Below are 14,585 nucleotides of genomic sequence, written 5' to 3' on the forward strand. Positions count from 1 at the left end.
TGTTTTCTGTAAAATAAATGTTTTTGTTTAAAATTTTTAATATATTCTGTTTCTAAATTTCAAACCTTTTTGCCTTGTCAAGAAGAGGTGGGCTGTGGAATGGATTGGTCCAAGTCGGATTGCATTCATTACCTCACGTTGAAGAAATTTACCTTTAAATGCCTCTAGATGTGGTAATGTAGGACAAAACACCATTCATAGGCCTTGTGGGTTTGTTTGTGCTGTATGGTTAGCCAGATTACTGAATTTATTCGTTTTCTAGATTCATACAGCCTACATTCCATAAGCTTCTCTCATAGTCTGAGTTTGTGTTTGTGTAACATACTGAGCTGCAAAAATCTAACTAGAATTAATCCTAAATTCACCCTATAAGAATTGAACCACATACAATTCAGTTTTGATTGTTCTTTAAAAAGAATTTGTGCAGATTTTTCCCCTAAAGAGAGGCTGCTGTTAAGGAAAGCAGAATGACAACTCTTGCAAGTGAAACAGATGCAGTGTAAATTCTTGTATTTAGTGTGAGACAGGGAAGTTTCTGCATGAATATTTAGAAATTAATAAAACAACATAGGTAATTGTCTTAGGAACAAACTTTTAATCAACAATAACATAATAAAATGGGCGTTGGTTCTTACACTGATACGCCCCTTCTCGGCGAGCCGCGAGGAGCATCCAGAGACTGGGATGTGCTTCTGAGTCCTCTTTGCAGGCTGAGCTTTAGATGAGGAAACGCTCCGCCCCTCACGTGGTATCGCGCAGCGTCTCCCCAGTTTTTTGCGATAATCGAGAAGAGAAGTTATTAATTCTATCTAATCTACTATTGGCTCCTTGGCTGAAGCAAGATTCCCCACCAGACGGAGAAATTAGGGTGGGGCTGGATGCCCTCGCGGCTCGCCGAGAAGGCGTATCAGGTAAGAACCAACGCCCATTCTCCTCGAGCCGCCGGAGCATCCAGAGACTGGGACATACCAAAGCTGGGCTGTCCTACGGGTGGGACTCCGTCTGGCCCGAATGCCCCTCCGGATCACTGATGACCCTCTGTAAGACCCGTCGGCCAAAGAGGCCTCCGCTGAGGCGTACGTATCTATTTTATAATGTCTGATAAACGGGGACGGAGAGGTCCAGGTGGCTGCCCGACAAATGTCAGCGATGGGGGCTTGCGTGGCCCAGGCCGCCGAGGTGGCTGCACTTCTGGTGGAATGGGCGGTTATTCCACCCGGAGCGGGCAGAGAATGGGAAAGGTAGCACCTCGCAATAGTAGCCCTGATCCAGCGACTGATGGTGGAAGGAGAAACCTTAAGCCCCAGTGACCTGGGTTGAAAGGATAGGAAGAGGATTCCGACCTTCGCATGGATTGAGTGCGCTTAATATATATACGCAAGGCCCTTCTAACATCTAGGGTGTGCCAGAGGACCTCCCTGCCCCTGGAGGGCCTAGGGCAAAAATTTGGTAGAACCAGTTCCTGTGACCTATGGAAGGAGAGTTAACTTTGGGTAGGAATGTGGGGTCAGGACGAAGGACCACCCGATCAGCGTGGAATACACATAGATCGCTCCTAACTGACAAAGCTGCTATTTCCAAACTCGACGCAGCAAAGTAATAGCTACTAGAAAAACTACCTTAAATGTGAGAAACTGAAGGATGAATCCCTCAAGGGTTCGAACGGGAACGTGTGAGAGAAACGAGGACCTTGTTTAGGTCCCATGTGGGGAACCTGTGAACAGTGGGAGGGCACAGGTTGGTGGCACCCCTAAGGAAAGATCTAATTCGGGGTGATGAGAAAGGGAACCGTAGTTATCACAGGAGACCACGGTTGAGAGGGCAGAAACTTGTCGTCTCAGGGTGTTAGGTGCGAGCCCCTTACGAAGGCCTTCCTGAAGAAAATCTAGGATCTGAGCCACAGAGGAGAGAGGGGATCAATCTGAGACCCGCTACACCACTTGCAGAACCCCTTCCAAGTGGCATCGTAAATTGCGTGTGTGGAAGGTCGCTAGCGGCCAAAATAGTGTCGATGACTTGACTCGAGAGGTTCTCACTAGTCAGACGGATCCGCTCAACCTCCAGACGGCTAACTGGAGCCATTGAGGCTCCGGATGCAGAAGGGGCCCCTGAGAGAGGGAGACCCTGTCCGGGGATCCTCCATGGGGCGCTACTCGATAAATTGCGGAGATCCGCAAACCACGGTCGCCTGGGCCAATAGGGAGCCACCAGGAGAAGGTCTGCCCTCTCCTGAAGAAGTTTCTGTATTACTCTGGGAACTAACGGGAGCGGAGGAAGGCATATAGGAGCCCTGGGGGCCATGGGCAGCGCAGAGCATTGTGATTCTCCGACCGGTGAGATGGATACCGGGAGAAGAACCGTGGAAGCTGAGTGTTGGACGGGAGGCGAAGAGATCCACCACCGGAAGGCCAATATTCTGGACGCTTCCTCGAATAGGGATGGATGGAGACGCCATTCTGCCTGGTCCACCGTGGCCCTGCTCAGCCAGTCCGCCTGAGTATTGTCTACTCCGGAGATGTGTTCGGCTTTTAGTGATAGGAGGTTGGATTCTGCCCAGCGGCAAAGGCGCTCGGCTTCCCTCATTAGCTGGATGGACTGGGTGCCGCCTTGCCTGTTGATATGGGCCTTGGCCGTGACGTTGTCCGTGAGAACGAGGACGTGATGTTTGGCGGATCTGAGGAAAACTGCGCGGGGCCAGATGGACAGCGTGAAGCTCTAGCCAATTGATGCTGCACCTTTGCTCGGACGGCGACCATCTGCCCTGAGCCGAGAGCGAAGTCGAGATGAGCGCCCCAACCGGACAGGCTTGCGTCCGTAGTGACGGTGAGTCGTTGAGGTTCCGCGAAGAGGTGGCCTCTGTTGATGGCGGGATTGGTCCACCATAGAAGAGACGTGAGGACCCTTGGAGGGACCCTGACTCTGGCCTTCGAGTTGCTTCTTCCGGATCGTTGGAATGGGAGCAGGAACCACTGGAGGGATCTGCTGTGTAGACGGGCCCAGGGAATAATAGAGATGCATGACACCATTTTGCCCAACAATTTAGAGAGGTCCAGTAAGGCCACCCTCCTTGAACGCCTGATCTGTTTGACCAGGGCCTGAATGCTAAGGAACCTCCCTGGGAGAGGAAAACTCTTTGAGAAACCGAATCAATTATGGCGCCCAAGTGGTTGATTCGGGTGGAAGGGGTAAGTTGGCTCTTTTGCCAATTGACTAGAAACCCGTGTGCCTGTAAGGTGGAGAGGGTGACCCTGGTATCCCTGACTGCCTGGGATTTGGACGGGGATAGAATAAGGATATCGTCCAAGTAGCAGTGGAGGCGGACAGGAACGCTTCTGAGATGAGCCGCCAGAGCCGCCAGGACCTTGGTGAAGGTCCGGGGAGCCGAGGCCAGTCCAAAGGGAAGGGCCACGTATTGATAATGAAGGCTATTGTGACAGAACCTGAGGAATTTGAAATGGGAAGGCCTGATTGGAATATGGAGGTATGCCTCCGAAAGATCTATGGAAGATAACCAGTCTCCCCGCCTGGTGCCTAAAAGAATTGATTGCAAAGTGTGCATTTTGAATCTACGCTGGATAAGGTGACGGTTGAGCCGTTTCAAGTCCAGGATGGCTCTCCAACCCCAGAGTGTTTGGGCACCACAAAGAGATGGGAGTAAAACCCCTTTCCTCTCTGATCCGGAGGGACAGGTTGAATGGCCTGGATGTCAAGAAGATGATGGATGGCTGCATCCATTAGTGCACGTTGGAGGGATCCCTTGAGGAGGGGAGGGGAAGAAACAATCAGGGGGCGGACCTGAACTCCAGGGCGAGGCCAAACCTGATTGTGTCCCTAACCCATGCATCGGAAGTGGATATGTCCCATTGGGCGGCGAAGTGGCTGAGGCGGCCGCCAACGGGGGAGGAAGAGGCTCTACCTTCTGCGGTAGGGCCTTCCTCCCGATCCCAAAGGGTCTCTTGTAGCCGCCACCGCGTCTGGATCTGTCGCCCGGGTCCGTGCGGTCCTGGGATCGGAAGGAAGGGGGTCTAGGGTATCTGGGCGGGAAGGGGGTTGGTAGAAGGGGCGTGGAAAGCTCCTCCGAAAGGGCTGAGAGCCCCTGGTCTCCGATCTTCAAAAAGGGAGGGCAAATACTTTCTCTTACTGCGGCCCTCGACCAGCAGTGGTTCCAAAGCTGGGCCAAACAGTTTATCTCCCGTAATGGGAGCAGTGGCCAGCTTGACCTTATTCTTTACGTCCGCCTGCCAGTGTTTGAGCCATAGCATGCGTCTAGCCGTGACATGCGACGTGATGGCCCTGGAAGAAAATTTTACCGACTGGTAAGTGGCGTCAGCCGAGAACTCGGCTGCAGCCACTAACTTCGCTATATCCTGGTGAGCTCTGAGATTGGAAGCAGGGATGTGGTCCTTGAGCTGACGTAGCCAGCGGATAGAGGACCTCGTGAAAAATGAGGCGGCCGTAGCTGACTTAATGGCCCAGGCGTCAGATAGGTGAGCCCTGCGTAGCGCCTGCTCCGCCCGCCTGTCCTCAGGTTTCAAGGCCTCTAGGGCCTCACTAGGGGTAGAGGAGGAGGCTAGACCCACAATGGGGTCATCGACCTCCGGGATATTCAGGAGGTTAGACAGAGCCAATCGAGATTAAAGAATCTCTTGTCTTGGCTAGAGGGAGGGGAGGGGTCCCTGAGGAGGTAAGTTGCTTCGCTACCAGATCTACGAAGATGGGAGGGGATGGGATGACCTCAGCTTCCACCACTGGTTGGGTGAAAATGGAGTCTTCCGGGCCCTCTGGGACAGGGGGGTTTCTGCAGCGGACTGGGAAAGAAGGCCAGAGACATTCTTGGCCTTAAGGAGGAGGGACTTGAACATATGCGGTTTAAACAGCCCCCAAAGGAGGGTTGGTCGGGAGAAGGGTCCTCGTCCTCCGACATCTCCCCTCCATGATGTCAGCCTCTAAGAGGGGTTCACTGTAGCGGGAGGATCCCATCCGGGAATCCTCTTCCTCTTCCCTGAAATCCCCAAAGTCCCCTTCCTCCTCCACCTGGGCCCCAATCGGAGGAGGGCTGTCCCTCTGAGAGAGTACCTGGTCAACTGGGGGACCGGTTGTGGAAGGATCTGATTGATATCGAGTCGTGCTCGGAGGCTCATGGAGAGAAGCCTGATCTTGTCATGTGTTGTAGTCCCTCTGCTATGCCCTGGCGGATGGCTGATTCCATCCAAGCCCTGATGTGAGGTGGAACCTCGGAGGTAGAGGGCTCATCGTGGCGCAGACCAGCGGCTGTGGGTGTAAAGGTGGCTTCGGGGTCCGTCTGGTCGGAGGTCCGGGGTCGGAAGACCCTGAAGCGAACTGCGCCTAGGTAGGAAGAGGGGTCTGAGGGGAGAGATTGAGCAGAGGTAGAAGGGTTTGGAGGAGGAGGTATTGACGGCTCCGAGCGGGACTCCCTTGAACGCCGGTCAAACTCTTTTTCCAACGCTTTGTGGCGCCTTAAGGCGTCACGTTGGGCGGCCTTGGAAGGTTCCTTGTCCTGTCTAGAGCCCTTAGGTTCCTTGTCCTGCCTCACGCAAGTAGTGGGACTTTGCCTTAGCCTTCAAAGAAGGACGTTTAGAGGGATTGTCGTCTGCCATGTTAGATACAATTACTAGCAAAGGCGGTTGGCTCGCCCAGATCAGGCCTGGATGAGGCCGGGTGAAGGTGAAGCTGGCCCTCTCCCCTTTTGGAATTTGTTGTGTACAGAGATAACAGTAAGGTATCTAAGAAATATAGTATGTACAGAAAATTAGATACTCTAATTATAATTCTTCCTTATCCTTTGATTGATTTTTATCTTTATTATGCTTTTGTACCAAATGTATATACAGATTATCCGTATATATATATATATATGTACGAAAAAAATATTATTGTACAAGACAAAAATTATTATTATTATAATTATTATTATTTTTTTTTTTTTTAATATATTCCTTTTGTATATGTATTAAGTATATATATATAGATAGATTTTTTTTTTTTTTTTTTTTTTTTAAAAACAGTAACCGTAACAGTGAGAACTTCGTATATCTCAGTACAGGCCAATTAGTCAAATAAACACCTGAGGCCTATGGTAGAAGAAGAGCCTCTGGCAGCAGGCCTCCAGACAAGAAAAATAAAACCGGAGGGGGCTGCAACGCCCCGAAAAACGGGCTGCGCGGAGGCCAACAAGTAATACAAGGGCCAGCCAGGTGGAAGAAATGGGCAGCTAAGCTTTGACCCAAGGCCTGGGGCTCCAATTCCGCCGCAGCTAAAGAAATTCAAAATGGCGCCCGACCACGATGCGGAGCCAAAATGGCGGCCGCAAGCTGAACCGTCGGGACGCCTTCGGGACGGAAGGGAGGGCTTCGCTGGTCAGCTCAGCGCCTAGGGCCCTAGGGCGATGACCCTCCCGATCGGTGTTTAAGGTGGGGGAATCCAGCAGAAAGGAAAAAGCGCGTGCCACGAGGCAACGCGGAGGCAGCGGCGATCAGATAAGGGTGGGGGTCGCGCTATCGCGCGCGAGCCCGCAGCCTTGCCCCAAGGACGGGAAAAATTTTCCCTTAAGTCCAGACCCTTTGCGCAGGAGGAGGAAGGAAAAGCAAACCTTATCAAGACGAGAGGGTTGTAATAGAAAGGAAATGTGCGATCAGCCAAGGAGCTCTCTGAAAACACAGCCTGACTCTTCGAGGCTGAGCAAAAGACTGGGGAGACGCTGCGCGATACCACGTGAGGGGGCGGAGCGTTTCCCCATCTAAAGCTCAGCTGCAAGAAGAGGACTCAGAAGCACATCCCAGTCTCTGGATGCTCCGAGCGGCTCGAGGGAGAACTAGGAACACTCTTTATGCACTAAACAAATATATATATATACAGTGGAATTTTCAAAGACATGTTAAAAAAGGCTTTTCCATCTCTTTAACATATCATAGCAAAAGAAATTTCTGCAACTTCAGAGAAGGCAAGTGAATAAGCTGTACGAAGAAAAGTGTGCCTATCAAAACCTTTAGGTGTACATTGGGCAATGTTAGGATAACCCCACTTAAATAAGTGTAGAGATTACAGGTAGACCATTACTTTTATTCATCAGGTTTTCCTCACAAAATCCTCCCAAGTGCACATAAAGATTTAATTTGCATACTTCTCTTCATCAAACTGCATGGATGTGTCCGTGAAGTTACCAGGAGTTGATTCTGACTCAAGAGTCTTTTATTTTTTTTTCTCCTAGAAAGCCTAAAGTGGTCTTAATGACTCAAGGGACTCAGATTCAGAGAAGCCCACACAAGCAGTTGTGTACATGATCGTCAGCTGCATTGCTGCTACATCCCAATTTGCTCCTTTGGGATGGCATGGCTCAGCTGAAAGGAAAAAAAATCTGGTGTGAAAGGAGAAACAATTAGTATCTCCGGCTCTGGCCTTATGCTCTTAAAAAGATCTGAAAGTAACAGCAATTTCTAGAGAACCAAAGAGACCTGAGTCTGCAGCAAAATTAAGTCACTGCCTCCTTTTTTAAAAGAAAATGACAGTCATGCTGATTCATCCGCTCTCAAGCAGGGCACTGTCCAAATTAAAGCAGCCACACTTAAGCCATTGGTGCATGTGAATGAGTTACCATTTTTCTCTATCTTCCGTTTTGAGGAGTGCCAGAGATTGGTACATGGATGCAGAAGTGATTAATGTGTTTTAATGATGTATTTCTTGCATCTCTGTGGAAAGCATCTGGATTACACACTCTTCTTTTCTGTCCCTTCCTTGGGCTCCACTTTCTGGGCCGTAGGGAAAGCATGATGGTACAAATGTCTGTGTGTGGCAGCTGCGCTGTAAAGTTTATACAAAGCCTGAAAACCAAAACATAAAAAACAGGAGAGGAAAAAATTTTTCAATTGTTCTTCTCACGGACGACTACTAAGCAGACATGCTGCATGTATTCAATCCTTTTAGCTTTATCTCAAGCGAATGCCTTGTTGTTTCAATTACTGATAGAATGTATGTAAAATGTGAAAACACAGTGCAAATTCCTTTGTTCAACTACATGTATTCCACTGGCTGTGGAACTTTTTTGCCAGAGGAATTGATGTTTTAAGTTATTTCAGGGATGGTAATTCTCTAGAGAGCTGACCCTGCTTCCTCTAGCATTAGGGACCTGGATCCTTTCCCAGCAAATATTACAGGGAAGTGCAGCAGATTTAATGGGATACCCAGGGTCCTTTTCCTACTTGTTTTGCTCTAAAATCTGCTTGTAACAATGGGCTTTGCGGTATGTCCTGAGCGCCATATTAAGCAGGTTTTTTTGGTCTCTGATCTGCAGCTGCCTTCCCAATTCCAGACTATGATGGGAAAGATTTAATTAAAACTTCCAGTAATACAAATACCCTGAAGTAATATGGACCCACATGCATAGTCATTCATATATGTATACTGGTGGAGAAGGAATTGCTTTTGCGTAATAATAAGTTGGCTTACCTCATTTGTGTTGCCCTGCAGAAAAGCCAGTTGCAAAAAGAAAGAAAAAAAGCAAGATGAGAGAAAGAACACAAGATATCCTTGCATTTGTATTCCCCGGGTTCCCACTGTACCCTAAAGCAATCTGGAGAGAGTGCATTCAATTTATTCTGCCTTCTCTTCCTCCTGCTAACTGAACCTATAAAGTTGCCTCATTCATTTTTCCAGCCACCAGTTCCTCCAAGTCAAAAGCTATCTATTAGCAACAAAAGCTATCTATTAGCCCTTCTAGATTTAAGTTATTGACTTAACTATTTTAATATCAATTCGATATATTTGCAATTCTATATATTTGCTGTTTATTCTTTTACTTCCTTTGGGGTCTCTTGAACCATCAATAAAGGAGAGAATTCAGATTATTAAATACACGGTTTTCATGATTTTTTGCCTGGAAAATAATATATAAACCAGGGGTCTCCAACCACGGTCCGTGGACCGGCACCGTCCGCTGAACAACTCCTACCGGGCACGCGCTTGCTGGGCGCCGCCATCTTTTTCATGAAAAAGTGCTTCCGGTGAGCTTTTCCGGTAGAAAGCTCACGGAAGCACGTTTTCATCAAAAAGATGGCGGCGCTAAGCGCTCGTGAGCTTTCCGGTAGAAAGCCATTTCTACCCGGAAAAGCTCACCGAAGCGCTGGCGCCGCCATCTTTTTTGATGAAAACGTGCTTCGTGCGGTCACCGGAAGCACTTTTTCATCAAAAGATGGCGGCGCCCAGCTGATGCCGGTACCGGGCCGCGGTGCCCAGCTGATGCCGGTACCGGGCGGCGTCAAAAAGGTTGGGGATCACTGATATAAACCATATAAACATTAGATACACCTAAGATCTGAAGACAAGATTTCTAAAGTGCACTGTGCATAGATATTTATGTAAGGACTAAAACCCAGGATGCCTAGTTCAACATAATAATATACTTTAAACAAACCTTCCTCAACCTATTGGATTTGAACACCTTTTGCTATAGCCATCAAGTAACTGTGGACACCATCTGTCACCCTTGTTTATTTATCCAGGCACCCTTTAGCAAAACCAATGAATTTGGGCACAATCCAAATTCATGCATGTACTATACATCTGCTGTTGTTTTAATGATGTTCCATAATAATTCACCTTTCAACACCATCAAATTGGGAGTGATTTTTTTAAACCAATCTCAATTACTCACAAAGCAACTTGGCCAATTCAGGAGAGGGCTCAGCTGTAAAACAGACACTATAACACTGGTCCTCACAAGAAGAGAATGTCGAAGCATCCTGATTTCTATGTGCTTCTGCTTTAATGCCATATGGAACTTAGACATGATTTTTGTTAAGGATATTCTGATCAGAGATGCATTTGCTTTTAAATCTTTTACTTTAATTACTGAAAAGATAACCAGATCCTTTTATGGCTGCCTTCTGTGTTCTCATATCTAGAGCATAAATCTATTGGGGAACACTACTTTCTTCAAATTCGCTTCATATTGACTAGTAGCCTCTCTAGAGCAGTGTTTCTCAACCCGTGGCAACTTTGAGATGGCTGGGTGGGGAATTCTGAGAGTTGAAGTCCACCCATCTTAAAGTCGCCACGGTTGAGAAACATGGCTCTAGGGCTTTCCAAATCTTACCTGGAGAAGTCAAGAGAGCAAACGCTAGTTGAGTTTAGATCTTTTCATTACCATTAAGATGCCTACTAGCGATTTTCAGCTCTCTAAATTTCTATCATCGTCTCTGTGCAACTATTTCCTATGTTGTAAAAGAACACGTCCTTTTGAACAGCAAACTTTCTCCAAACTGAGGGGTCACAGAAAGCAAACTCTACTCCTTACTAGCACTGATGATGTTACCAGTATATCTAGTTTGGCTAATGAAACATTTGCAAGAAAACAAACTCAGAGAGCACCAAAGACTTCTCATTTCAACCCTGAGCTACAAATACTCTCCTTTATTGGTTTCTCCAAACTGCTGTCCTCACGGAACGTAGAATTTCAGTTTCTATCATTCCCATTTAGTGTAGCCAAGTAAGGGAACCAAAGGCCAGCAAAATGTGAAGACTCTGGATCAGAAAAGGCTCAGTCAAATATTATTAATATTTGAAATGTTAGTTGAAAAGTGCACAGACTGTCACGGTCGTGGGCAGCTTTGAGAAGCTGTTGTGTGTGTCTGTTTATTCTAGTGCCTCGTGTCATTGGGAATTGGATGGCAAACACGTTTAATAAATAAAATATTTATTATAAAATAATAAAATATTGCTTTGGACTTAAGAGAAAATCATCTGTCGCTCTCTTTTCTCTCTTGTTCCCCCTGATTCTGTAGAGAAGCTCCATTGTTACAGAGTTTTCAAACTTTTTAAGCCTTCACTATTGTCCATTTTGGGTGCCATTCTTCCCTTTGTCTAGGGAGACTAGAAGCTGTGTTAAGGCTCAAGAATTGTTAAATGATCTCTTACCTGGTCCCAGAGTGCTGCTGCCACTTGGTCTATGACAGCCCCCAGCTCCCTGTACTCCCCGGAGTATCTGATGTATGCCCATGTGCAAAGGGTGATCAGAGTTAGCCCCATGATCATATTGCAGAGACTGGCTATGATGTCCAATCCAATGAAGCCTGTGACACCAGCAATGACGTAAGTGATGAAGATGACAACAAACAGGGTGGCTGGGGTGCGAGCAGCATGGAAGATGTTCTTGCTGTCATTGTGCTTGATATACTGGACATAGAGCTCGTCAATTTCTGCCTCCAATTGCTGGAGGTAGCGACGGCTGAATTCTTCACCCCCCATCTTTTTCACACTACGGAATTGCCGCACTGCCTCTTCCTTGAGTTCCAGGTGTTTATTCTGAAGGTCACTGGGAGCAAGAAAAGGTTTGTCACCTCCACACACCTGAAACAAGTAAGTAAAGCATTTTTTTAAAAAAAACCCACAGGGTAAACCCCCCTGATCAGAGAAATGTGGCATTCACCAGATTTGTTAGATTTGAATTCCCGGAAGTCCTAGACAGTATGAAAACAAACAAACCTCATACTAGTTGGGAATTTGAATTCAATTCATCAGGTTGAGAAAGCTGGCTTATTCACATGCTCAGGACAGGAAGTGCAATTAAAAGATCCCCGGTAAATGGCTATCTACTCTGCTTGATTCCATCAAGTAAAGGGAAATTTTGGGAAACTAGTTAACTGTTGGACTGCCCTTAACATTTAAAGGATATTGATCATGGTTGCATGTCTTTCCCTTGGAACAAGTCTTGATCTGCTTGACATCCATGAGAGTCCATGGAATCTCTCATTTTGGATACAATAGTGCAGAGGTCCCCAAACGTGGCAACTTTATGACTTGTGGACTTCAACTCCCAGAATTCTGGGAGTTGAAGTCCACAAGTCTTAAAGTTGCCACGTTTGGAGACCACTGCTATAGTGATTTAACATATTTAGTTCTTTAAATCTTTCTTCATAAGACTTAGTTTCTACTGCTCTGATCATCTTCACTGTCCTTGTCTGACTTGTTCTATTACCTCTGAAACCTTGAAATGCAGGAGTTGGAAATGGATTCAAACAGGGTTTGACCAAAGCAGATTATCTAAAGTGAAATGAGAAATAGGTTGTTCTACATTTTTAGTGGGATAAAGTATTTTGGTACAGGTAATCGCTGAATACAAAAATACCCAAACAAAGCTGAATACCATACATGTAAGTACCCGCGAAAACTTAAGAAAACATATGTATGTATGTATGTATGTATGTATGTATGTTATTCAGCTTTGTTCGGGTATTTTCCCACGTCATTATAGTTGTGCTTTTAAAGTTGTAGCAATGTTTTGGCAGAATCTCATCTGCCATCATCAGGCTTCTGCATGTATGTGGCAGGGCATGATGCACGGGATGCCATCCTCAAACCCAAACTATGGTTAAGATACATCGATGACACATTTGTGATTTGGCCCCATGGAAAAGAAAACCTAAACAATTTCCTAACACACCTAAACAGCACACACCCCAAAATCAAGTTCACCATGGAAACAGAAACAAACAAACAACTGCCATTCCTAGATGTACTAATCTACAAAAAAACAGATGGCACACTAGGACACACCATATACCAGAAGAAAACACACACCAACCGCTACCTCAACGCCCAATCCCACCACCACCCAGCACAGATAAACTCCATAGCCAAAACACTAATCGCCAGAACCAAACGCCTGGCAGACAAGACACACATAAAGACTGAACTATGCACCCTGACTAAAGTACTGACAGCTAACGGCTTCCACAAAAGCAAAATCACCGGCTTGATCCACAAAAACACACTGAGACATAATGTAGACCTAGAAGATGAACAGACCTATGGAACAGCTGTCCTGCCCGACATAAGAGGTACTACAGACAAAATCAGTAAGATACTACACAGGCATGACATCAAGACTGCCTTCAAAACAGACAGAAAAATAGCAGCCATCCTAAGAAACCCCAAAGATAAAATTGACCTGGAAAACCAAGGCATATAGGAAGTCCCCTGTGCATCATGCTCTGCCACATACATTGGACAGACCAATAGAAGAATAAGTACCTGCTGCGATGAACACAAAAATGCAGTAAAAAAGCTGGAACACACTTCCTCACTAGTCCAACACACGAAAGCAACAGGTCATAGCATCGACTTCAATGGCACCAAAACCCTAGCCACTATAGAAAACCCCAGCCACAGAATTATCAGAGAAGCCATAGAGATTGAAAAAAGACCTGAAAGCATGAATAGAAGAGATGATTCCACCAGACTGTCAATTATTTGGAAGCCTGCACTCACAAACAAAAAAATCTCCACACCACAAGCTAGGCAAACACCTGGGCACAAACAGATCCCCCTGATACCTCCAGCTCAAACACACCCCAACCAGGCACCCAGATGAAACCTAGCTTCCTAATAAATGATAGCCGTCCATTTACTCGGAGCCAAGCTGCACTAAAAGCCTCCAATACAGGAACACAATGTTGCCAGCCAATCAAGACAAAAAAAAAAAAGCCACAAAACAGACAGAAGATATTAGAAACATCAATCAAGCAGAACACAGCAAACTCCAAGACCAATAAACACAGACCAACACTCCCAACCAATCAGGATGAAGAAAAAACCATTCTGGCACAGCAGTAGGCTAGCCCAAATTTAAAACTGAAACAACTGTAAAAGTCTGACTCACAGACGAACACAATACAGAAGCCTGATGATGGCAGATGAGATTCTGCCGAAACATTGCTACAACTTTAAAAGCACAACTATAATGACGTGGGAAAATACCCGAACAAAGCTGAATACCATATATGTGTGTGTGTGTGTGTGTGTGTATGTATATGTATATGTATATTTATACTTATATTTATATTTGTTTTCTTAAGTTTTTGCGGGTATTTATATGTATGGTATTCAGCTTTGTTCGGGTATTTTCCCATGTCATTATAGTTGTGCTTTTAAAGTTGTAGCAACGTTTCAGCAGAATCTCATCTGCCGTCAGGCTTCTGTATAGTGTTAGTCTGTGAGTCAGACTTTCACAGCCGTTTCTGTTTTAAATTTGGGGCTATCCTACTGCTGTGCCAGAATGGTTCAGGATGAAGAAAAAAACATTCTGGCACAGAAAAAATATGTATGTATGTATGTATGTATGTATGTATGTATGAATCATGAGTTAGTCAGTGGTCCCTTATCCCAATTAAATCAATATACATATTTTTAAAAAGAAAAGCCAGATTGAAATGGCCAAAATCTTGCAACAATACCATCAATTCACAAGATTTCAGATGACTTTTTGGGACAGGGTAACCATAGACCATAATGCAGCAATGTTGAATGATGGCTGGGGGCTGAAAAGCTCATAGACCTTCCCCTGAGATCCAGGACACACATTTTTGGAAGTACACTGCTCTTCGGAAGACACCGGATCACTGAAGGTTTTACATGGAGTAAAGGAGCTGCGGCTCCTTAGAAAAATGATAGGACGGAATCTGAGCCTTACCTCTTCCATTCGTTTGTTGTAAGTATCTTTTGCAGTGGCAACAGCTGCCAGATTGTTTGCTTCTGCAGTGGCCTGTAAAAGCAGAATTAGGCAACAGGGACAA

General features: G+C 46.1%; 1 protein-coding gene across 3 annotated transcripts in view; it reads right to left on the reverse strand.

Moving 5' to 3' along the window:
* Positions 1–6,830: 6,830 nt before the first annotated feature.
* ATL1 (atlastin GTPase 1) overlaps positions 6,831–14,585 on the reverse strand; it is a 49,248-nt gene continuing 41,493 nt past the window's right edge. The window contains exons 11-14 of one of the 3 annotated variants that reach the window (XM_026670855.2): positions 14,483–14,554; positions 10,930–11,361; positions 8,464–8,478; positions 6,831–7,838 (exon numbers count right to left, since the gene is read on the reverse strand). In XM_026670855.2, coding sequence (XP_026526640.2) covers positions 7,725–7,838; positions 8,464–8,478; positions 10,930–11,361; positions 14,483–14,554 — 633 coding nt within the window. In that variant the 3' untranslated portion in view covers positions 6,831–7,724. Of the gene's footprint in view, positions 7,839–8,199; positions 8,479–10,929; positions 11,362–14,482; positions 14,555–14,585 lie in introns of those variants that run through there. The other 2 variants (XM_087952443.1, XM_026670854.2) reach the window with 2 other exon arrangements.

Source organism: Notechis scutatus, chromosome 1 (genome assembly GCF_049901735.1).
Source record: "Notechis scutatus isolate UNSWTSFEM ecotype Mainland chromosome 1, rNotScu1.2, whole genome shotgun sequence".
NCBI lineage: Eukaryota > Metazoa > Chordata > Lepidosauria > Squamata > Elapidae > Notechis > Notechis scutatus.